This window comes from Pan troglodytes, chromosome 18, assembly GCF_028858775.2.
Source record: "Pan troglodytes isolate AG18354 chromosome 18, NHGRI_mPanTro3-v2.0_pri, whole genome shotgun sequence".
Lineage (NCBI taxonomy): Eukaryota > Metazoa > Chordata > Mammalia > Primates > Hominidae > Pan > Pan troglodytes.
In genome coordinates this window covers 3,586,907-3,609,048 of record NC_072416.2, presented here as the reverse complement: position 1 = coordinate 3,609,048, position 22,142 = coordinate 3,586,907, and the positions used below count along the sequence as shown (strand labels likewise).

Below are 22,142 nucleotides of genomic sequence, written 5' to 3'. Positions count from 1 at the left end.
GCGTTTCTTAAATAAGTTACTATTTATTCCGCTCCGCCCCCTCCCTCTCCCTTGAAAAGCTGAGTCTTCTGCATCAGATTATTGCAACATTTAACCTGAATTTAAAAGCACACGAAACAAAGGTGTCAATGGGAATCTCGCGGCCAACGCCCCCAGATGTAGGGAGGCCTGATTCGCATCGAGGCCGGGCGCGTTACTCCATGGGGTCGGCCCCTTAGTGAGGTGTCACCATCTCCCAGAGTCACAGGATGCTTCTGGGAAGGCCCGAGCGGAACGGAAAGGGTGGTGGCTGGAAGGGGAGGGTGGTGAGGGCGTGACAGGCGGACAAGAACTCAGACTGTGAGTGAAGGTGACATTGGGCCGCGGTGGCTGCACCCTGCCGCCGGCAAGGGCACAGGGCCCCCAGCGAGTGTCCTGTAACAACGCGGGGCCTGAAAGGACGCAACCTGGTACCTTCCCCTCTCTGGCGGGTGCCCGGTCTTCGTCCCACAGACGCGGCTTCTCTCCTGACGGGAGGCTGACCCAGTCGCCCGCACAGCCTCGGCTGGTAGCAAAACTCGGAGAAGCCCGAACCAGAACTGATGGAGGCTCCCGGGGCCCGGCAGCTACTCCCGCTTCGCCGGGCAGAGAACCAGGGCCTGGGCCGTCATCTTCCCCGGGCCTCTCTGCTCACGACGGGACCCAAGTCAGGGTCCATGCAGGGTTCTGCCTGGGCCTCCACCCCAGCGGGGCCCCCAGACCCCAGGGCCAAAGCCGTGGGCGGCACCAAGCCCGGAGCTACACCGGGTCATCTGCACCACCCCCTGGGGCAGGGGTGGTTGAGGGGGACCCTGGTTTCTCCAGAGGACACTGGGGGACTGTGAGGTACAGCCCCCGCCTCTTCTCTGGGGGGTCACCGACGGGCATGGGAGGCTCTGATTCTGGGGGTTCCAGGGGCACTATGGCCCCTGAAGAGGAAGCTCTGGATTCTGGGGTCACACTGTGGCTACCGTCCAAGAAAGGGTCTCCACTGGGGACCCCGAGGTCCAGCGGCTCAAAGGCAAAGCTGGGGACGGTCAGGTGCTCGGCCCGGCAGGAGGCCTGGCCCCAGCGCTCCCCCTTGGCTGCAGGGTCCCCCCCGGCGCCTGAGCCCTCTGTGGGCTCCAGGGAGTCCCTGTGAGGGGTGGCCTCACAGGATGGGGTCCTACGTCTCAGTGTGGTGCTGCCGCCCTCTGCCGCGGGGGGCCGCGCGGAGCCCTCATCCTCCGCAGGGGGTTCCACTGAGATGCAGGGGGGGCTCATCTTCTTCTTTCTGCGTGCACCCAGAGCGGGCTCGGCCTCAGGGCCCCAGGCCTTCGCCTCCCCGGGCTCCCCGCTGCCCGGCTCCGCCGAGGGCTGCCACTGCTCGTCTGCCCGGCCCGGCTTGTCCAGGAAGCCCTGAGCGTCCACGCTGTAGAGCCTGCGCGGGTCCCGCTCGCCGCTGGCCACCGGAGAGGCTTCGGGGCCATGGGGCACGGCTGTGGGCTGCCAGGGGCAGGCGGAGCTGGTGATGTGGCTGACCTCCTCGTCGGCTGGGTCCGAGGCCTCAGCCTCCTCTCCGCCTGGGGCCGCCGGCCGGCTGGAGACGCAGCGCTGTCCAAAGATATGCTTACGAGTGCGGACGCTGGCGGGCCGTGGGGAGCGTGGTGGGGACTGCAGGGAGCCCCCCTGGGTCACCGGCCTCACCGGGGTTTTCTCGCCAGGCTCTGCAGGATCCAGGGTGTCCCTAGGGCTGTCAATCTTCCCTTCCAAGGAATCGGTGTGCACAGCCTCCTGTGGGGGCGTAGAGTCAAAGTGAGGGGCGGGGCCCTAAGAGAGCCCTATCAGTGGCCAGGGCTCGGAGACCCCTCACCATCCAGGTACTGGAGAGGCCAAACTGGGCAGGTCCCCTGGGTGGCTCCTGACCCTCGAGATGGGGCTGGAAGCCACTGGTGTGGACGTCCTAGTCTCACTCCTGACCTGTGAGGCTCCCGGGGAAAGCCTGTACCCGCTGCTCTGTGGGCAGAGATGCCATAGCCCCCAGGGGCACAGAGCTGAGGCTGAGGCCACCTCCCCACCCCTGGACATCAGCAGCCCAGCTGGGCACCCCCAGGATGGAACTCTCCTAACTGCTCCTGTGCGGTACAGGCGTCTTGTACTGGGCAGCAAGAGGTAGGAAAGGGCAGGAAGAGGAGCTGAGGCTGCAGGTGAGCAAGGCTGGGACATCTGAACACAAGCCAGGACTGAAAAAGCCGCTGTCTGCCCACCATGGGACCCATGCCCACATGGGGCCTGAGAAACTGCCATCTGCCCGCCGTGGGCCCTGGAAAACTGCTGTCTGCCCACCACGGGGCCTGAGAAACTGCTGTCTGCCCGCCATGGCGGCTGAGAAACCGCTGTCTGCCCACAGTGGGGCCTGAAGCTCTGGGTCCAAGGAGAAGACTCAGGTCCCTGTAGCCAAGAGCTCTGTAGCCACAGGCTCACAGGCCTGAAGACGCACCTGGGCCCAATGCTCCGAGATCCACCAAGCAGCAGGCAGAAACCTTCAGAGCCCCAAGGACCCAGTGCCACCCTCCTCCTGCCTTGTCCTCGTCTGCTGGTCCTTCAGATGAGACGAGGCATCCCTGCAAGCCCCCCATCCCCGCCAGCCTCTGCTGCAGGCAACGGCTTCTCCTACCTGTCTGCAGAGCAGCCGGCTGAGACTGGGGGAGCGGGCTGTGCCCCGAGGGGACAGGGCGTGGAGGGGCTCGCCGCTCCTGGCTGGGGACGACACAGCCAATGGGATCTGGAGGGAGGCACAGGACTCTGCGGGCGGAGAGTGCACAGAGGCAACGGAGCCTGGGGCAGGGAAGAATCTAAGCTGGCAGCTCTGCCCCTGCCTTCCTGCCCAGCTGCCACCCACCCCCGTCCTCCCCCAACCTGCCACCATCCTCCTTCCTGGCCAGCCCCAGCCCGACCCATCCTCTCTCTCACCTGCCCAGACCCAGCCTCCTCAATCTGGCCTCCATCCTCCCTCCTGCCTGCCCCCATCCTCCTTCCCGCCCATCCTCCCTCTTGCCCTGCTCTGGCCTGACCCATCCTCCCTCCCACCTGCCCCCATCTTCCTCCCTGTCCTGCTTCCCACCCAGCCCATATCTTCCTGCTGGCTACCATACCCAAGGGGGTGCCGGCCCCATAGGTCTCCATCTCCACCTCCTGCAGCGGGCGGGGGTGAGGCGCCGAGGCAGGCACCACGGGCCTGAACATGTAGCTGTCGTTGGGCAGCGAGAGCATCCTGGACACGGACACCTTGCGTGCAACCAGGAGGTTTGGGGCGTCCCTGGCGCCCGGACTCTCCTGGGGCAAGGGAGGCCTGTCCGCGTCCACCCAGCGTGCACTCCCGGGGCCCTGCGCCATCTCCAGCTCGATCTCGGCGTCCAGCTCCGCATCCTCCCGTGCCTCCTTGTTGCTCTCCTCCAGGTGCTTCATGAGCACGGCTACCACAACGTTCACCAGCACGAACTGGGCCACCAGCACGAAGGTCACGAAGTAGACGGGCGACAGGGCTGGCAGGTAGCTCAGGCAGTGCTTGTCCTCACGGGAGCACTCGCGCAGCGTGTCCTGCGGTGGGGGGCAGCTGTGGGCCGGGGTCCACACCCACCTGCGGGCACCGCCCTGGCAGTGCCGTCCCCTTCCCCCTGCCCTGCCAAGGACGGATCCGACCCGGTCCTGGGAGAGCCTGAAAAACCACTGGGGCTGCCAGGTGCCAGAGGCACGGCCGCGGCGGGTACCTTCATGATCCCGTTCCAGTTGTCCCCCGTGGACACGCGGAACAGCGTGAGGAAGGCCATGCCGAAGTTGCTGAAGGTGGCGTGCCTGCTCAGGCCCTCGCAGGGGTTGTCTTCACTGCACTCTGCGGGGAGGGAGACCCCCGCCCGGTCAGCCGCGCCCGCCGGGTGGAGGCGGGACATGCACCCAGCCTCCACATGCCCCTTGGGGAGCCCAGAGGCAGGGTCAGCCCGGAGGATGTGGATGACGAGGCCCTGGCGGTTCGACCTGCCTGGCAGAGGCTGACCCTGGGTGTGAGGTCGGAGCCCCTGGGCTGAGGCCCCTGCTGCCACACCTTGGCTGGGGCTCATCAGGCCTGGCGGCTGCCATGGAAGAATCATTATTGTCTGTGTCTGTGACTGCGCGTGGCGGGGGATGAGTAGGCGCCGGCTGACTAAAATCAAGCATAACTGGTGGACAGACACTGGACTGTGGCAACGTCACACCCACCGTCAGGACAGGGCCCGGGGGAGGGCCCTGCAGGGACTGGGCTGCCTGAAGTGGAACCCGGCAGGGGCAGGGCTGGGCCGTCTAAGGAGGGTCCCCACCTGCCCCGCCCAGCCTGGGCCGAGGCTGAGGCCTGGGTGGGGGCCTTAGGAGGCTACGGCCACCAGGTAAGGGGACACAGCCAACATGTGTCTCCTGGGACCATGTGACGTTGGGCATGGCGTGTGTTTCCAGATGTTTGTGAGTGCACGTCTCTAGGTGTTCTTGCTTCCCCTCACGTGTGGCAGGCATCCCTGTGTCTGTGTTGCTGTGTGCACGTCCGCACACGTGTCACAAGCCTGGGCACATGCCTCTGCGTCGACACGAGACTCGGCCTCATGCAGAAAAGGCTCCGGAAGCAGGGCCGGGTGAGGACGCCCAGGAGGCGTGTGGCCCTGATCAGGCCCCACGCTATTTGCAAGCATGTGCCTGCGTGTGAGTGGATGGGCACAGGGGCGCCTGTCAGGACCCCGTGTGTGCCAGGAGGAGGGCGCAGGGGCCACTCACCCAGCCTCCCGAACAGCTCCACTCCCAGCGCAGCATAGATAAAAAACAGGAGCATGAAAAGAAGGCCCAGGTTCCCCACCTACACAAGAGAGAAGCAGAGCTGGGTCAGACGGGCGGGCGGGGAGGCCTCAGCCCACCCTGCAGGGCACTCGGCGCCTCGGCCACCAGACCCCACCTGCCCACCCTCTCCCAGGTGCTCCCGGCCTGAGCCAAGCGGAAGCAAGTTCCCACAGCTGGGCGGGGACCCCTGTTCCTCAGCCCCATGCCCCTCTCGGGGCACCATGACCTCACCAGGTAGACAGAGCCCACCCCTCTGTGCTGGCCCCCACTGGCTTCTCTCTTCCTCTGCCGTGCCCCTGAGCATCAGCCTCTGGCCCAGAGCCACTCCACACTCTGCCCAGCAGGTTCCCCAAGGCCTAGCATGCTCTTCCTGGAGGCTCTGGCCCACCCTGTTCAGCGGCTACCTCAGAGATCCCATGGCGGGGCCCAGGCCAGCACGCAGCTGACTGAGGGGTCCCGGCAGGTGGGCCTGGGCCTCACCCCTCCCCTGCCACGGCTCTCTTGTGAGCCACCCCACCAGCCCCAGCATTTGCACACACTGCCCCGCTGGGCGGCGCACCCTCCAAGGCTGGCCAGGCCTGCCCTACGCCACGCCCCTTCTCTGCACAGCTGAGCATCTGGTGGAGTGGTACCTGGCCCTCAGGAGTGTTACTTGGACGAAGCTAGGCACGCCGCTGAGGACAGGGTGAGTGGGGACAGCTGAGGTGGGACGCAGAAGACAAGCAGGGGGCAAGTGACAGATGGCGCAGGGACAGGAAATGGGTGGGAACAGGAGGAGGTGCCGGGTGCATAGGCAGCCGTGGGGGTGGGGGGTGGCTGGGAACATGGCTGGGCTGGTGGATGGACTGACACACGGGGGTTGGATAGGTGGACTGGAGGCTACGGACGGGACAACGCGTTGGGTCTCCTGGCTTTGGAGGACAGAAAGGATCTGGGCAGGGGCCAGGGGCACAGGAAGCAGGGAGGCTGGGCCTGTGTGGGCTCCGAGGGGGCCCCCGGGCCCGCAGCCGACGCCTGCATCCTGGGTGTATTCCTGTGCCCACACACACCCACCTTGGCCACCTGCTGCCCTCTGCCTGCATCCCTCTGGCTCTCCACGGCCCCTGCCTCTGGAAGTGCACCGGGGAGGTGGCCCCGGTTATGAGTCTTGCCCAGAGGATTGAGGCCAGAGGGCAGCGGCTGGATCCACCTCTGCCAGCCCAGCCAAGCCATGCACTGCACACAGCAGGGGCACAGCTTCAGCCACCACACAACCGAGGGACCAGAGAGACGGGTGAGGGGGAGAGGAGGACGGTGAGGCGCTCCCTGCAACCCCGTCTCCCGGGGGCCTGCGCTGAGGATGGCGCGGGCTCCACCTACCTGGGGGAGAGCTTGCACCACAGTGTCCAGCAGGGCGCGCATGCCTGTGGCCATCTTCAGCAGCTTCAGCACTAGGGCCGGGAGCTGAGCGTCAGCGGGGCTGGGCGGACCCTCCCTGCTGCTCGGGGACCCTGGCCGCCCCGCCCCTCACTCCCGCCCAAGGCTGAGCCCCCCACCCTCCACCCGCAGAGGGAACCTGGCGGGCACGCGGGCACCTACCACGGGCTATGCGGAGCACGCGCATGATGCGGATGATGGTGGGGTTGATGGGCAGCGCGGCGCTCATCTCTATCTCCTCCAGCGTGATGCCCATGAGTGACAGCAGCACGATGGCCAGGTCCAGCTGGTTCCACCTGTGTGGCCGGAGGCTCAGCGCACGCGTCTGGGGTCCCCGCCTCGGCTCAGCGGCATTGCTTCTGCAGACCCCCGTGGAAAAGCCTGCGGCCTCACCTGCCCCCAGCCCCTAGAGCCCTGAGGGGCCCCCAAAACCCAAGACGGCCCCACCACACACACCTGTCCTTGAAGAACCGACGGAACCCAAATGCTACCAGCTTCAGTGCAGCCTCGAAGACAAACACGATGGTGAACACGTAGTTGCAGTACTTGAGGGCCTCGTCCAGCGACTGGGGGTGGAGGGTCGGGCTGGCTGAGGTGGGGCTGGGGCCACCCCTCTTCCCCCTGGTTCCCACTCTGCACGCCCGAGTGCCCCCGCTGGCCGGCCCTGGAGGCTCCCAGGTCAGCTCAGTAGCTCCTCCCTGGGCACCGGGAGCCTCTTCGGCCCTCCTCCAGCCCAGCATACAGGAAGTGCTCCGTAAGTGTCTGATCAGGTGAATAAATAAAAGGTACCCTCCCAGCATCCACAAGACCAGCTGAATGCCACTGTCTCCGGGAAGCCACCCAGAGCCCCCAGCCCATTTCACACCCTGCAGCCATCTGTGCGCCCCGATGGCAGTGTCCTGACCTCCCACCCTGTCTTCTACTGACGTGAGCACCTCGGGGACATGGGGACATGGGGACATGGGCTCACAGGGCCCAACTCTGAGCACCGACGGTATGCAGCCTGGGCTGGGCTGGGAGGTACTGCCCAGATAGACCTGGGAGCCCCTCACCCTCTGAGGACGAACCTCCGGAGAGGGAAGATCCTGCCCCTCCCAGCCCAGGCTCCTGGCCTCTGGCCACGGCCATCCTCGGCTCCACACAAAACGCTTTCCATAGAGCTGAGTCTGTTCAGCCTCAAAAGCTTACTGCTACCCAGAGGCTACCTCCTTCTAGAAGGCTGGGAAGACGAAGTCCTTCCACTGAGGAAAGGAGAGGATGCAGGGGGACCCGAATAAAGGAAAACTCCACCTCAGGCCTGCCTGTCTCCCGCCCTCCCCATGGGTCGGATGCTCACGTCCCGCCAGCCCCTCCTCACAGGTGGGACAGTCACCTCCCGCCAGCCCCTCCCCATGGGTCGGACGCTCACCTCCCGCCAGCCCCTCCCCATGGGTCGGATGCTCACCTCCCGCCAGCCCCTCCTCACGGGTGGGACAGTCACCTCCCGCCAGCCCCTCCTCACGGGTGGGACAGTCACCTCCCGCCAGCCCCTCCCCACGGGTGGGACAGTCACCTCCCGCCAGCCCCTCCTCACGGGTGGGACAGTCACCTCCCGCCAGCCCCTCCCCATGGGTCGGATGCTCACGTCCCGCCAGCCCCTCCTCACGGGTGGGACAGTCACCTCCCGCCAGCCCCTCCCCATGGGTCGGACGCTCACCTCCCGCCAGCCCCTCCCCATGGGTCGGATGCTCACCTCCCGCCAGCCCCTCCTCACGGGTGGGACAGTCACCTCCCGCCAGCCCCTCCCCATGGGTCAGACGCTCACCTCCCGCCAGCCCCTCCCCATGGGTCGGATGCTCACCTCCCGCCAGCCCCTCCTCACGGGTGGGACAGTCACCTCCCGCCAGCCCCTCCTCACGGGTGGGACAGTCACCTCCCGCCAGCCCCTCCCCACGGGTGGGACAGTCACCTCCCGCCAGCCCCTCCTCACGGGTGGGACAGTCACCTCCCGCCAGCCCCTCCCCATGGGTCGGATGCTCACGTCCCGCCAGCCCCTCCTCACGGGTGGGACAGTCACCTCCCGCCAGCCCCTCCTCACGGGTGGGACAGTCACCTCCCGCCAGCCCCTCCCCATGGGTCGGATGCTCACGTCCCGCCAGCCCCTCCTCACAGGTGGGACAGTCACCTCCCGCCAGCCCCTCCCCATGGGTCGGACGCTCACCTCCCGCCAGCCCCTCCCCATGGGTCGGATGCTCACCTCCCGCCAGCCCCTCCTCACGGGTGGGACAGTCACCTCCCGCCAGCCCCTCCTCACGGGTGGGACAGTCACCTCCCGCCAGCCCCTCCCCACGGGTGGGACAGTCACCTCCCGCCAGCCCCTCCTCACGGGTGGGACAGTCACCTCCCGCCAGCCCCTCCCCATGGGTCGGATGCTCACGTCCCGCCAGCCCCTCCTCACGGGTGGGACAGTCACCTCCCGCCAGCCCCTCCTCACGGGTGGGACAGTCACCTCCCGCCAGCCCCTCCCCATGGGTCGGATGCTCACGTCCCGCCAGCCCCTCCTCACGGGTGGGACACTCACCTCCCGCCAGCCCCTCCTCACGGGTGGGACACTCACCTCCCGCCAGCCCCTCCTCACGGGTGGGACAGTCACCTCCCGCCAGCCCCTCCTCACGGGTGGGACAGTCACCTCCCGCCAGCCCCTCCTTGGGTGGGACACTCACCTCCCGCCAGCCCCTCCTTGGGTGGGACAGTCACCTCCCGCCAGCCCCTCCCCATGGGTCGGATGCTCACGTCCCGCCAGCCCCTCCTCACGGGTGGGACAGTCACCTCCCGCCAGCCCCTCCTCACGGGTGGGACAGTCACCTCCCGCCAGCCCCTCCCCATGGGTCGGATGCTCACGTCCCGCCAGCCCCTCCTTGGGTGGGACACTCACCTCCCGCCAGCCCCTCCTCACGGGTGGGACACTCACCTCCCGCCAGCCCCTCCTTGGGTGGGACACTCACCTCCCGCCAGCCCCTCCTTGGGTGGGACACTCACCTCCCGCCAGCCCCTCCTCACAGGTGGGACACTCACCTCCCGCCAGCCCCTCCTTGGGTGGGACACTCACCTCCCGCCAGCCCCTCCTTGGGTGGGACACTCACCTCCCGCCAGCCCCTCCTCACGGGTGGGACACTCACCTCCCGCCAGCCCCTCCTTGGGTGGGACACTCACCTCCCGCCAGCCCCTCCTTGGGTGGGACACTCACCTCCCGCCAGCCCCTCCTCACGGGTGGGACACTCACCTCCCGCCAGCCCCTCCTTGGGTGGGACAGTCACCTCCCGCCAGCCCCTCCTTGGGTGGGACACTCACCTCCCGCCAGCCCCTCCTTGGGTGGGACAGTCACCTCCCGCCAGCCCCTCCTTGGGTGGGACACTCACCTCCCGCCAGCCCCTCCTCACGGGTGGGACAGTCACCTCCCGCCAGCCCCTCCTTGGGTGGGACAGTCACCTCCCACCAGCCCCTCCTTGGGTGGGACAGTCACCTCCCACCAGCCCCTCCTTGGGTGGGACACTCACCTCCCGCCAGCCCCTCCTTGGGTGGGACAGTCACCTCCCGCCAGCCCCTCCTTGGGTGGGACAGTCACCTCCCGCCAGCCCCTCCTTGGGTGGGACAGTCACCTCCCGCCAGCCCCTCCCCATGGGTCGGATGCTCACGTCCCGCCAGCCCCTCCTCACGGGTGGGACAGTCACCTCCCGCCAGCCCCTCCTTGGGTGGGACAGTCACCTCCCGCCAGCCCCTCCTTGGGTGGGACAGTCACCTCCCGCCAGCCCCTCCTCACGGGTGGGACAGTCACCTCCCGCCAGCCCCTCCTTGGGTGGGACAGTCACCTCCCGCCAGCCCCTCCTTGGGTGGGACACTCACCTCCCGCCAGCCCCTCCTCACGGGTGGGACAGTCACCTCCCGCCAGCCCCTCCTCACGGGTGGGACAGTCACCTCCCGCCAGCCCCTCCCCATGGGTCAGATGCTCACCTCCCGCCAGCCCCTCCTCACGGGTGGGACAGTCACCTCCCGCCAGCCCCTCCTTGGGTGGGACACTCACCTCCCGCCAGCCCCTCCTCACGGGTGGGACACTCACCTCCCGCCAGCCCCTCCTCACGGGTGGGACGCTCACCTCCCGCCAGCCCCTCCTCACGGGTGGGACAGTCACCTCCCGCCAGCCCCTCCTTGGGTGGGACAGTCACCTCCCGCCAGCCCCTCCCCATGGGTCGGATGCTCACGTCCCGCCAGCCCCTCCTCACGGGTGGGACAGTCACCTCCTGCCAGCCCCTCCTTGGGTGGGACACTCACCTCCCACCAGCCCCTCCTTGGGTGGGACAGTCACCTCCCGCCAGCCCCTCCTCACGGGTGGGACAGTCACCTCCCGCCAACCCCTCCTTGGGTGGGACAGTCACCTCCCGCCAGCCCCTCCTTGGGTGGGACACTCACGGCCAGGCTGGGGAGGGGCCCCAAGGACAGGGGGAGGGGATTTTCAATCAACGTTAAAAGACCTGTGTTCACACAAAACCCCACATCCCCACGCAAACCCCAGCGAGGGCTCAGCGGAGCGCCGGTGCAGGGTTGTGCCCACTGTGTTGGCTGCCCCACTGGGGGTGCCCCAGCCCCTGGGCCCCTTGCGGCCCCCTCGCACCCACCTTGGGTTGGTTATAGTGCTCCATGGACATGGTGATGACGTTGACGCAGATGATGAAGGTGATGAAGAGATCGAGATAGTGGCTAGTGCACAGCGCGTGAATGGAGCGGCGCGTGGGCGAGTAGTCGGCATAGTAGGGCCGGCGCTGGGCCTCTGCGGGGAGGGTGGCCATGAGCGCCGGGCAGGAGGGCCGCCCGGCGCTCCTGGCTCCCGCAGACCCCATTCTCCTCCTAGGTGGCCAAGTGTAGGGTAGAAGTTGGGGGCCCACGGCTCATGTGAAGATGGGGCTGGCCCTGCCTCATGGCAGGGCTCACATAAGACTGGAGAAGGGGGACTCTCTCAGGAAAAGGACCCTGTTCTAGGTGAGATGCAGCTCCCTGGGGAGCTGGCTAGGCCAGGAGGCCTGGGCTGGAGCAGGCCTTCGGGGCAGGCCACTGACTTAACCTCCTCCTCAGCAATGCGGTCGCGTCCCAGGCAGACCCCAGGAGTGGGTATGAAGCTGAGATGGCTCCCCCACATCCCAACTGGGTGCCTGGCAGGGCCCGCCCCCCTGGAGCTCCCAAGTTGGCACAGCACGTGGCTGGGCCTCTGTGGTCTACTCCTTGCCTGGCCTCAGGCTGAGACACTGATGAAGGGCTGGGCAGGGCAGCCCCACTCCATCTCTGGGTCTGGGCCCACAAGGCCTCACTGGAGCAGAGACGAGAGTGTAACCTGCCCTCCTCTGGCAACCAGCCCAAGTACCTCCCCTCCCCATCCTCCAAGGGGCCATGGGCTGTGGTCTAGAGTCTGCCGGACTCCAGACCATCTGAAGTCGGCGCCCGCCATCTGCGTGTGTCCCCCAGGCAGGTGTGCACTGAATGCTCAGCCTCCAGGGCCCCTCCACGTACGAGGAGGAGCTCCCGCGGGTGAAGGCGTGAGCTGACACCACGCCCCAGGACCTGCCTCGGCCACAGAACCACACACGGGTGGGGACTGCTGGCCCAGGGCCTGGAAGAGCAGGATCCACCCCCCACCCGACCCTCATGCTCTGCGGCCGGCATGCAGTCACTGAAGCACTCAGCGCAGCCCGGGCAGCCGGAGGGGGCCCGCGGCCAGTCAGGCTGGACCAGCAAGGACACAGGACAGCCACAAGCCTGCAGGGGTGTGGGCGGCCCCTCGTTGCTCTGGGTGTCCCGGCGCACGGCGGAGATGCAGGCAGACTGTGAGCCGGGCAGAGCCGCACGCGTGCACGCACACAGCAGCCCGGACACTGGCGGGCGAGCGCAGCCCCTCCTCACGCCACACGCCCAGCACCTCCGGCTGCCTGTGCCCACCCTGCGGAGGACCCCAGCAGGCCTGGGATGCCCGCCCTTCCCCGAGCAGCGGCCGCAGAAGCGGGGACTGAGGCATGCGGGACAGGGCTGGTACCTGGGCTGGGGAAAGTGCCTGGAAAGACAAGGAGATGGTCTGAGGGCCGAGGGCGTGGCGCACTCGGGCCTGGAGCCCTCCCTGCTCTCCCTCAGCCCCCGTGTCTCGGGGGCTGTGCTGGCTCCTCGTGGAACGAGGACTCGGTGGGGAACCTGCCCCTTGGGCGTTGGGGATGGGGTTGGGGGTGTCTCCTCCTCTCCTGCCATGGCGGGCTCCCCGATGGCCCTCTCAGGCCAGCCCCTCCAAGGCCCGGCCCCCATGCAGGCCCAGGCAAGGCGGGTGGCGTGCAGAGCCATTCAGGGAGGCCGGGGCGGGAGTGGAGGGGCTGGAGGGCCCGGTGGGCACACAGGTACCGACCCGCCACCGCCACCGGGAGCGCCTTACTCCTGCGCCTCCTCTCTAGGCGCCGCAGCCGCTTCTCCTCACGCCGCCGCGCCTCCTCCGCCTCCTGGTGCTGCCGGCACTTGTGGAAGTTCTCGACCACGACGCCCACGAACATGTTGAGCACGAAGAAGCTGACGATGAGCAGGAAGGAGATGAAGTACAGCAGCATCCAGGGGTTGTGGTTCTGCACAGGCTGTGGCACAGAGGCGGTGGGTCCCCGCCCGCCTGCCCCGCCAGGGGCCCTACCCAGGATGGCCCCCCGAGTCCCCAGAGGCCAAGGCAGCCGCTCGCGGGAGACCCTGAGGTGACCCAGCTCGACCCGCCTGTGCGCACCTGCTGGTCGACACCCACAGCGTCCAGCCCGTCGTACATGATGTTCACCCATCCATCCTTGGATGACAGCACAAACAGCGACATCAGGGCCTGAGGGCCAGAGCCAGGGTCACTGGCGAGGGTTAGAGCTGGGGTCGCCGGCCCTCTCGCTCCAGGGTGTCCTGGAGACCCCCGACTCCCACCCGGCCGCCCAGCTCACCTGGCCCAGGTTGTCGAAGTTGTACTTGCGTCGCACCCAGCGGTAGTGGGCGGCCCGGCACTGTGCCTTGGTGGAGATGTTCCTGGTGTCGGGGCCCTCGCAGTAGTAGAACTTCCCTTTGAAGAGCTGACGGGGTGCGACGGTCACCGCGGAGGGCCTGGCCTGTGCCCCACCCCACACCGGACTTCCTGGGGCACGAGTGAGGCCCGAGCTGTCCCTCCCCGTCCCGCAGCGGCGCTGCTGGGAGCCACGCTGGGAAGGCAGACCCTGTCTGCGACGGGGCAGACCCCCGGGCACGTGGGGGCCACACACCTGCACGCCCAAGATGCCAAAAATGATGAAGAAGGCGCAGCAGATGAGGACGATGTTCCCAATGGGCCTGAGCGACGATATCAGCGTCTCCACCACCAGCTTGAGGCCCGGGGCCCGGCTGATGACCCTGGAGGGGAGTGAAGGATACACTGCGGTCATCTATGGCAGCAGCTGCCAGGCGCTGGCAGAGCTCAGCAAAGGTCCCAAGGTGGGGCCTAGTGGGCGGCCTGCGAACAGCCCAGGACTGTGGGAGGAGTAATGGGCAGTGGCGTCAGGGGACTGTGCTTCCAGGTTGCCCCGGGAGCCCACGGGGAGCCCCCCACCTCAGAGGCCGCAGGGTCCGCAGCAGACGCAGCACGCGCAGAACACCCAGGATCTTGGCGCCACCAGCCGAGGCCATGGCCACGACAATGTCCACCAGGGACACCAGCACCAGCAGCCCATCCAGCAGGTTCCAGCTGCTCTGCAGGTAGGCGTGCTCGCCGGACAGCAGCCCCAGGGCCACCACCTGCGGAGGGCCAATGGCACTGAGCTCAGGCTCAGGCGTGGGGAGTCTGGGGAGCTGGCGTGCTGCTGGGTGGGGGTGGGGATGAGGGCAGAACGGGGACCTGGGAACAAGGGCAGTCCCCGGGCCCCGCGGTACCTTCACCATCATCTCCGCCACGAAGATGGCCGTGAAGATGTAATTGGAGACGCTGAGGAAGACCCGCTCCTGCCGGGAGAGGACGGTGGGGGGCTGTGTCCACTCCACCCCTCCCTGGGGGTCGTGGTGGCCCGGGACGATGGGGTTGGCTGACTCACGGTGCTGCCAGGGTCAATGTCAGGCCTCTCCAGGGCGATGGTGACGCAGTTGAGGAAGATGAAGACGAGGACCACGTGATCAAACATCTTGTGTGTGATGACCTTCTGGCAGGAGACGCGGAACCTGGGTGGGTGGGGGCGGGTGAGAGGTGGGGCGGGGCGGCATGGATGGGAGAGCGGATGGGGGTTGCAGGACAGCCCTTGCCAGGCCTCCACTTCAGCCCCGGTCCCTGCGGTGTGAGAAGGGGCGCCCACTCGGAAATATCCCCCATGTGCTAGCCCCACCCAGGGGGGACCTGGGGGCGGGGGTCCCGTGGGGTGGAACTAGCCATGCAGCCTCCTGACCCGGCCGCCTCACCGGTTCTGTGGGGAGAAGAGGTAGAGGGCCCAGGCCTCGCGGCTCCGGCACCACTGGGGCTTGTAGGGCTCCAGCACTTTATGCAGGCGGAGGCAGCAGCTCTGTGGGATGAGGAGGCGGCTTCTCAGAGCCTGCGCCTGCCTGCCCGGCCCCCCATCAGGGCCCTCTGTGCTCAGCTCGGCCACCCCTCCCAGCACCTTCTCAGCCTTCTCAATCCTCACTTCTCACCCGCTGGCCTTTGGGCTCTGGCTTTCTGGCCTCTGGGGCCCATACCGTGGAGCCTCCCCGTTCCCTATGCTGGTGACGGCAGAGTGACCCGTGCTGGAGTCCACGGGGCCAGGTGAGCGGGTGCTCTTCGGTCCCTGACTCTGGGAGTGGTCCTTGACCCACGGAAGCCTGAGAGCCTAGCGGATGCCTGGCCCTGCCTCGGCAGCAGCTCTCGGCCAGTGGCTGACCCACGGCGCAGAGCCCAGCCCCCGTATGCAGGCCGTACGTGGAGCATTTAGCTCACAGCCCCTAGACGGCAGAGGGGGGACTCCGGGATCATCTGTGGCTGCATCCCTGAACGCTGCTGGATTCCCCCCTGGCCTGGCCTGCTTCTCTCCCCTTCTGAATCCCCTCAGTCAACAACACGCCCTGAATCCCATCTCAAACCCCACTTGAGGGAACCTGCCCCAGACAGACGAAGGCGAGTCGGTGGTGGGCCCAGGGCCACGCACTCACGTCCTCCGAGTCGTCGTCAAACTCGGCCGCGTCCTCACGGTGGCTGTCGATGCGCAGGAAGAAGTTGCTGGGCAGGGCCACCACCTGCCCGTCGCGATCGCGGCACTTGGTAGGCGGGAGGGCGGCCGGCCGCAGGGGCCGTGGGTCCAGGGACTCGGCCCGCTGCAGTGGGGTGGCACGGGGCCCGGGCGCGGCCCTGCCGTCCTCAGCTTCGTCGTCGGTGCTGCCCTTGCCCTCGCCAGACAGCAGGGACTCACGTTCCCCACACTGGCCGCGGCGCTTGAGGCTGGGGGCACGGCCCAGGCTGCTCCAGCTGGAGCGCCGGCTGCTCCAGGCGCCACTGGGGCCCCAGGGGGCACAGGGAGAACTTCGGAGGCTGGCCTGGGGGGTGGCGGGAGTCAGTGACCCGGTGGCATCACTATTAGCACCGACCGCTGGCATTACGGAGCACCCACTGTGTGCAAGCCACACGTGGATCGTTTAACGCACAGCCCCGCCAGGGAGGCACGGTGGAGGCTGTGATTTTAGGGGGACACCGAGCCAGTCGCAGGCGTAGCTCATGAGGGTCAGGGTGTCCGCCTCGCGGGGGTGATGCCCTGGGCTCTGCTGGGTCAGGGGCCAGGACCAGACAAAGTGTGGGTGACCCCCGGGTCCCCAGGAGCACACTGGGCCTGCGGCTCCGCCTCACAGCTGCCCCGCTTCCTCCCCTGCTAGGGCGTCTGGCTCACTCCCGTGCTCCGTGTCTGTTGTGGGTGGTACTGCCTGGAGTTCGTTTCAAAACTGCTCCCCTCCAGTCCCCCTGGACTCAGAGAGATGCCCTGGCCGTAAGGGGAATCGGGCTGCTTCTGGTGACAGGGGAACCCCTGCCTGGCCTGCCGTCTGCTTGCCGGGCACGCTTCTGCCCCTGCTTGCTTCGGTCTTTCTGTGCTGTGCGCTGCGCACTCTGCTAGACTGTTGGGCGCACAGAGCTTCCGCGTCTGCCCCTTCCCACCGGCCACACACAACAGCAGCCACAGCTTCCATTTCCGGAAACCAGAACACTCTTTCTCAGTCTCTGCACAGGGCTGGGACTTCAAGGGTGTGGGGGGTGCGACCCTCACTCATCTTCAGGGAAGGCCATAAGGAGCCACGCAGGGAAAACCTGAAGGGGCCTGAGAGCTGGGGCAGGAGATGGTCCCTACCGGAGGCTTCTGGTCTCCCAGTGGTGGGTCCCCGGAGCTGCTGCTGCCACGCCGAGAGTCTGGGAGGCTGGGGGCTGCATCCAGGAATGGCGAGCTCTTGGGGGTAGGCATGGGCGTGGCAGCTGTGCACATGATGAGGGGAGGGGACAGGCTGCCTCGTCCCTCCAGGTGCCCGTTGGGGGTCACGGCCAGGGAACACATCTTCAGCTCTGCGGGACAGAGGGAGGAATGGGCCCCTAGAGCTGCCAGGCTCCCAGGACCAGGAATCCCCCAACCTAGGGATTGCCTTATGGGGGCCCTGCCCGGCCAGCCCGGCGTACTCCACCCGCCAGAACCCGGCCCACCCGCCGACCACACACACCTGCGCTCTGGAGTTCTCTGAGCTTGTGCAAGTCCTCCTCGAAGTGGACCGACGTCTTGTCCTCGTCCGTGTCGGATCTGTTGGCATCGCCCTAAACCCCACAAAGCACAAGGCAGGCATGAGGGGCCCTGTGAGTGGGGACCCTTCATGCCGGACGGAAGGCTGGGCTGGCCTGGGAGGTGGGGTGTAGACAGAAGGGTCCAGAGGATGATGTCACTGCCAGGGTAGGCAGGTAGGTGAGGAATCTGCCTCTCCCGACCGACCCCTGCCCACTCCGCTGGGCTCCTGGCCTCCCCTCTCCTCATGGCAGCCAGCTTCCCTTCTCTATCCCTCACCTCTCGGCAGGCCCCCCACACCCCTCCCCTCGACCTGAAGCCCCTCTGTCTTCTCATCGCCCTCCTCCTGGCAGCCCCTCTCCCTGCCCCCTCACCTCCGCCTGGAAGCCCTCCACGAGGATGGCCACCAGCAGGTTGAAGAGCACGTAGTTGCCGAAGGTCATGAGGGCCACGAAGTAGAGGGCGGCCCAGGAGGAGGTGGAGGCCATGCCGTTGTACAGGACCACGTTCCAGTCCTCCTGGGTCAGGATCTGGGGGACAGCAGGGGGCCTGGGGTGGTCACCCCAGCCCCAAAATGCCGGCAAGTCCTTGGGGCGGAGGCAGCTATGGATGCGCAGGACGGCACCTCCACCTCTCTGGGGACCACACTCAGCACCCATTACTGCTGCGGGGACCCCGGGCACTACCTGGAACACGGTGACGATGGCCCACAGCAGGGAGTCGAAGTTCTTCCTGTCAGGCACGGTGTCTCCGGTGTCTGTCTTCAGGCTGAACTTGCAGCCGAAAAGGTGCATGCCCAGGATGCTGAGGGCGGGGGCAGGGGTGTGCTGAGCGGAAGAAGGTGGGGGAGCGGGAGGGGGGTGGGAGGAGGGAGGGGCAGGACTGGCTCTGCCCGTCTTGGCTCTCCTGGCCTCCTACCCTCCCTGGGCGCCCGAGCTCTCTGGCTTAAAAGGGACTTCCTGCCCTACAACTCAGTAGTGTCCATTCCACAGGCGAAAGAACCAAGACCAGAGGCGGGACAGACAGAGAAAGGCCACTCTGGATTTGGGTGGCAACTGGAACCTGGGACACCTGCCTCATTCAGCCTCTCTGGACTGTGAAAGCCTGGCCTGCCTGGCTGCCTAGCCTCCAGCCGACCCTGACCCTGAGCTCCAGGCTAGACTGGCACACAGCAGGCGCTCAGAACACCCCAGTTGGAGCCTGGTGCCTGCCCCCACCCCCGGTATTCTGCTTTTGAGTAAATCCCCAGCTTGTCCACCTGGCGGCCCATCTCTGACCCCTGCCATCTGACTCCATGCATGTCTAGCGCGTGGCACACAGTAGGTGTCCAATCAGTGCTTCTCAAATGAAGGCAGCAGAGGCCGAGTGTCTGCAGATGCTCTGGGGCTGCTGGTGGGAGGGCTCCTTCTCCTTGCGGGGGTGCCCTGGGCCTCTGCCTCCCAGCTGCCCTGGGGTGAGACACTGGGCGGGCCGGGAGGGGGGTTGCGCCCACCTGAAGATGAAAATGAAGAGCATGAGCAGCGTGCAGAAGGTAGCTACGTTGTCCATGGTCTTCACCAGCACCACGAGCTGGCGCCGCAGGGCTGGCAGAAAGCGCACCAGCTTCAGCACACGCAGCAGCCGGAAGGTGCGCAGCACAGACAAGCCACCGTCTGCCTGCCCCACGATCTCCCAGACGCTGCGGACAGGTGGGGGCGAGGGTCAGCGGGGCCACGATCCCTGACCCCAGGCCCTTGTCCCACTGGAAGCAGGGTCACCAGCCAGGGAGCCACAGCGGCCTGTGCTGCATCCCACAGATGGGAAAGGGTATGGCTGCATCAAAGTGCATGAACAGCTGCGGAAGCACCTCAAAAGCCGCTTATCCGCTGATGGCCCCGGGGGCTACCCGGCCCCCAGCGCCCCCTGGGAAAGAAGCCTGGCTCTGGCCAGGGCAGGGAAGCTCCTTCGCCGAGGGCGCTCTCCTATCCTGGGCCTTCCACAGTCAGACCTGGCTTGTCCATTCTGCTCACTCCCTCCCCGCCCCGGGATGGGAGACCCCGCACCCCTCTCTACTCTTGAGGGATGAGCGTCCTCCTAGGGGAAGACCGGGGGCGTTTCCCCTCAAATTTTCCCAATCCTTTCTGGTTTAATTTTCTTGTAGCAAATGCTCCCCCAGCAGCAAGCAGGATTCAGCCTTTTAAGCTGGTCTTTCTCGCTGGGCCCTGAGGCCACCCCACACCTGCTTTGTTCCTGCAGGGAACAGCTCGGCCCTGAGGCCACCGCACACCTGCTTTGTTCCTGCAGGGAACAGCTCCGCTAGTTTCTAGAAACATCCGAGACGCAGCTGACCTAACAGGTGCGCACCCCGTAGTGCCTACAGGGAAGCATAGCATCTGGGGAGGGGACTCTGCCCAGGACGGTCCCTTGGGCCACTGGGGTCACCAAGCACCTGCTTCCCACGGCCTGTCATAAAGAGCTGTCGTTGCACTTCCTCCTGTGCTCTGGGGTTTGCTCTGCAGGTGGGATTTCTGCCAGAGAGTGGAGCTTCCCGGGCCCCTCTGGCCTGGGGAGAGGGTGGGGACCCACCTGATGACCACAATGATGCCGTCGAAGATGTTGTACGGGTTCCGGATGTAGCCCAGAGGGCCGCAGGCCAGCAGCTTCAGCAGCATCTCCAGGGCGAACATGCTGGTGAACACGATGTTGCTGATCTCCAGAGCGTTAGTCAGCTCCTCGGGCTGCAGGCAGAGGTGGGGACAGTTCAGGAGGCCCCACCCGCGGCTCCCACCCCTCCCCGGCACTGATCTGGGGCCCCACCCGCGGCTCCCACCCCTCCCCGGCACTGATCTGGGGCCCCACCCGCGGTTCCCACCCCTCCCCGGCACTGATCTGGGCCCCCACCCGCGGCTCCCACCCCTCCTCGGCACTGATCTGGGACCCCCACCCGCGGCTCCCACCCCTCCCCGGCACTGATCTGGGAGCAGGTTTGGCTGCATCAAGACCCAAAGGGTCACGAAGGCTGCAGCAGCATCTCAAAAGGAGCCTAATCAGCTGCCATCTAGAGAGGAGGCCAGGAATCCAAGGAGATCCCCTCCAGTGGAGGCTCGGCACACCTGGTCTCCTATCCTCACCATCTCCAGCTTTCTAGGGCCCTGCCTGACCGTCCTACCATCAGGTCAGGCGTCGGGGCTGCTGGAAGCCTCCTGAGACTCCCCAGGCCCTGCAAGCGTGACAGGGAGCCCACCCCGTGGCCAGGCCAGCCCGCACCTGCTCATGGTACTCCACGCCCATGCTCAGCGTGTTGACGAGGATGGCCATCATGATGCCACGGCTGAAGTACTTGCTGTCCACGATGCGGCGCAGCTTGCCGCTGAAGGTAACCCAGAGGCGGCCCATCCAGCCTGGCTCGCCCGGGGCTGCCCTCTGCTGTGCCCGCCGCCGGGGGCTGCCTGGGCCTGGGCCTGGTGTGTCCGTCGCAGGGGGTGGTCGCGTGGGGTCCCGGCGGTCACCGTGCCGGATGTCCTGCGTGAATTCATAGACGCCACGGCCATCTGAGTCTCCACTTTCCGAGCCGCTGAGCTCACCCTCCGGGTCCTCCAGGGCACGGGTGCAGTACGGGCAGCTCTTCAGCTCACAGGTCAGTGTGCCCGCTGGGGGGCTGGGCAGGGGGCAGGGCACACTGAGGCCCGACAGATGGCCAGGGGCCTGGCCCAGTCCTGCGGGAGAGGGCACAGACAAGGGCAGGCCCACTCAGTGGTGCTGCCACAGGGGCCCGGGAACCCACACACACAGGAGCGGTGGGGTTAATGTGTCCCCCCCAGAAAGATCCATCCAGAGTCCAACCTCCAGAACCTGTGAGTGGACTTCACAGAAAGCAGGATCTTTGCAGGTGTCATGGTGTTACAATGAGGAATGAAGCTATTCTGGAGTAGGGAGGGCCCTGAGCCACGACTGTTCCAATAAGAAGAAACCAAAGAGCCATGTGAAGACAGACAGACCGCAGGGACGTGTTGACAAGCCGGGGACTGGTAAAACCGCCAGAACTTAGCAGAGGCGAGGAGAGTTCTCCCCTAGAGCCTCCAGAGGAAGCAACCCTGCAAGGCCTGGATTTTGGAGCACTGGCCTCCAGAGCTGAGTGATTTTCCGCTGTTCTAAACCCACTAGTTCGTGGGTACAGCAGCCACAGACATCAGAAAAGCCATACATTTGGGCACACACCTGGGCACACACACCCAACCCCCACAGCCGCATTCCTGCTCACGTACTGGGGCAGGAACACACTTAGGTGCAGAGACGTTTGCCTGCCTTGGGCTGTGCCATCCACAGAAATATAACAGCAGCCACTTCCCAGCAGCCACAGCACACAGGCGAAGTTAGCTACGGGATTCTGTTTGACTCGATGCGAGCAAACCATGGTTACTCCAACACGAAATTGACATGAAAATGACCATTGAGCCGTCCTGTGATGTTTTCACGCTGTCTTTGGAGCCCGTGTGCCTCTTATAACACACAGCGGCTGGACTCCCACAATTCAAGGGCTAGGAGCATGCGCCCAACACTCTTGTCTGCACACCCTGGGTACCAGCGCATGAGGACACACAGCATCCCGGCACTCTCGCTCGCACCTCTCCCCACCACGGGGGACACACCCCTGCCTGCGTCTCTACATCTGTGTACAGAACCAGGAAGGGCCCCCAGGCCTGTGTGGAACCCTACCATCTGGGGGCCGTGGAGTCTCCCATTCACCTGGTGGACGGAGGCCCAGGCCCCGCATAGAACCCCACGTCAGCCTCTCTTCCTGACTCTCGGTGACTCTGCGACGGTGCCTCCCCCCAACTCCCCCACTCAGCGTCCCCACCTAGAAGGGGGGCCAGCCTCAATGGCCACGAAGGACGCTGCACGTCCTCCAGGGAAGCGTCCAGGCTGTGGACACAAGCATACGGTCCCTCTCGGGGCCAGGCAGGGGCAACGGGATGCTGGCCCAGGAGGGTCTGACAAGCCTTGTCAGATTCAAAATCCCACCTCCGCGGCTACCACTCCTGCCGTGAGCTGTGGGCCACTGGGGGCTTGCTTTGGCGCTGTCAGGGGCGGGACCTGCCTCTTTCCCCTTCTTATGGGCTCCAG

At 66.3% G+C, this 22,142-nt stretch overlaps 1 protein-coding gene across 11 annotated transcripts in view; it reads right to left on the bottom strand.

Annotated features, from left to right (window-relative positions):
• Window positions 1–3: 3 nt before the first annotated feature.
• Window positions 4–22,142, bottom strand: part of CACNA1H (calcium voltage-gated channel subunit alpha1 H) — a 72,591-nt gene continuing 50,452 nt past the window's right edge. For 4 of the 11 annotated variants that reach the window (XM_054668618.2, XM_054668622.2, XM_016929120.2 and 1 more), the window contains 25 exons: window positions 20,286–20,734; window positions 19,605–19,756; window positions 18,532–18,717; window positions 17,726–17,843; window positions 17,414–17,569; window positions 16,984–17,074; window positions 16,623–16,831; window positions 15,442–15,822; window positions 14,719–14,819; window positions 14,361–14,484; window positions 14,203–14,271; window positions 13,883–14,067; window positions 13,560–13,686; window positions 13,248–13,373; window positions 13,049–13,138; window positions 12,689–12,908; window positions 10,926–11,077; window positions 6,730–6,839; window positions 6,436–6,569; window positions 6,217–6,287; window positions 4,798–4,876; window positions 3,768–3,889; window positions 3,153–3,597; window positions 2,675–2,835; window positions 4–1,791 (listed from right to left, as the gene is read on the bottom strand). In XM_054668618.2, the coding sequence (XP_054524593.1) occupies window positions 778–1,791; window positions 2,675–2,835; window positions 3,153–3,597; window positions 3,768–3,889; window positions 4,798–4,876; window positions 6,217–6,287; window positions 6,436–6,569; window positions 6,730–6,839; window positions 10,926–11,077; window positions 12,689–12,908; window positions 13,049–13,138; window positions 13,248–13,373; window positions 13,560–13,686; window positions 13,883–14,067; window positions 14,203–14,271; window positions 14,361–14,484; window positions 14,719–14,819; window positions 15,442–15,822; window positions 16,623–16,831; window positions 16,984–17,074; window positions 17,414–17,569; window positions 17,726–17,843; window positions 18,532–18,717; window positions 19,605–19,756; window positions 20,286–20,734 (5,072 nt within the window). In that variant the 3' untranslated portion in view covers window positions 4–777. Of the gene's footprint in view, window positions 1,792–2,674; window positions 2,836–3,152; window positions 3,598–3,767; window positions 3,890–4,797; window positions 4,877–6,212; window positions 6,288–6,435; window positions 6,570–6,729; window positions 6,840–10,925; window positions 11,078–12,331; window positions 12,350–12,688; window positions 12,909–13,048; window positions 13,139–13,247; window positions 13,374–13,559; window positions 13,687–13,882; window positions 14,068–14,202; window positions 14,272–14,360; window positions 14,485–14,718; window positions 14,820–15,441; window positions 15,823–16,622; window positions 16,832–16,983; window positions 17,075–17,413; window positions 17,570–17,725; window positions 17,844–18,531; window positions 18,718–19,604; window positions 19,757–20,285; window positions 20,735–22,142 lie in introns of all 11 variants that reach the window. The other 7 variants (XM_054668619.2, XM_054668623.2, XM_054668624.2 and 4 more) reach the window with 7 other exon arrangements.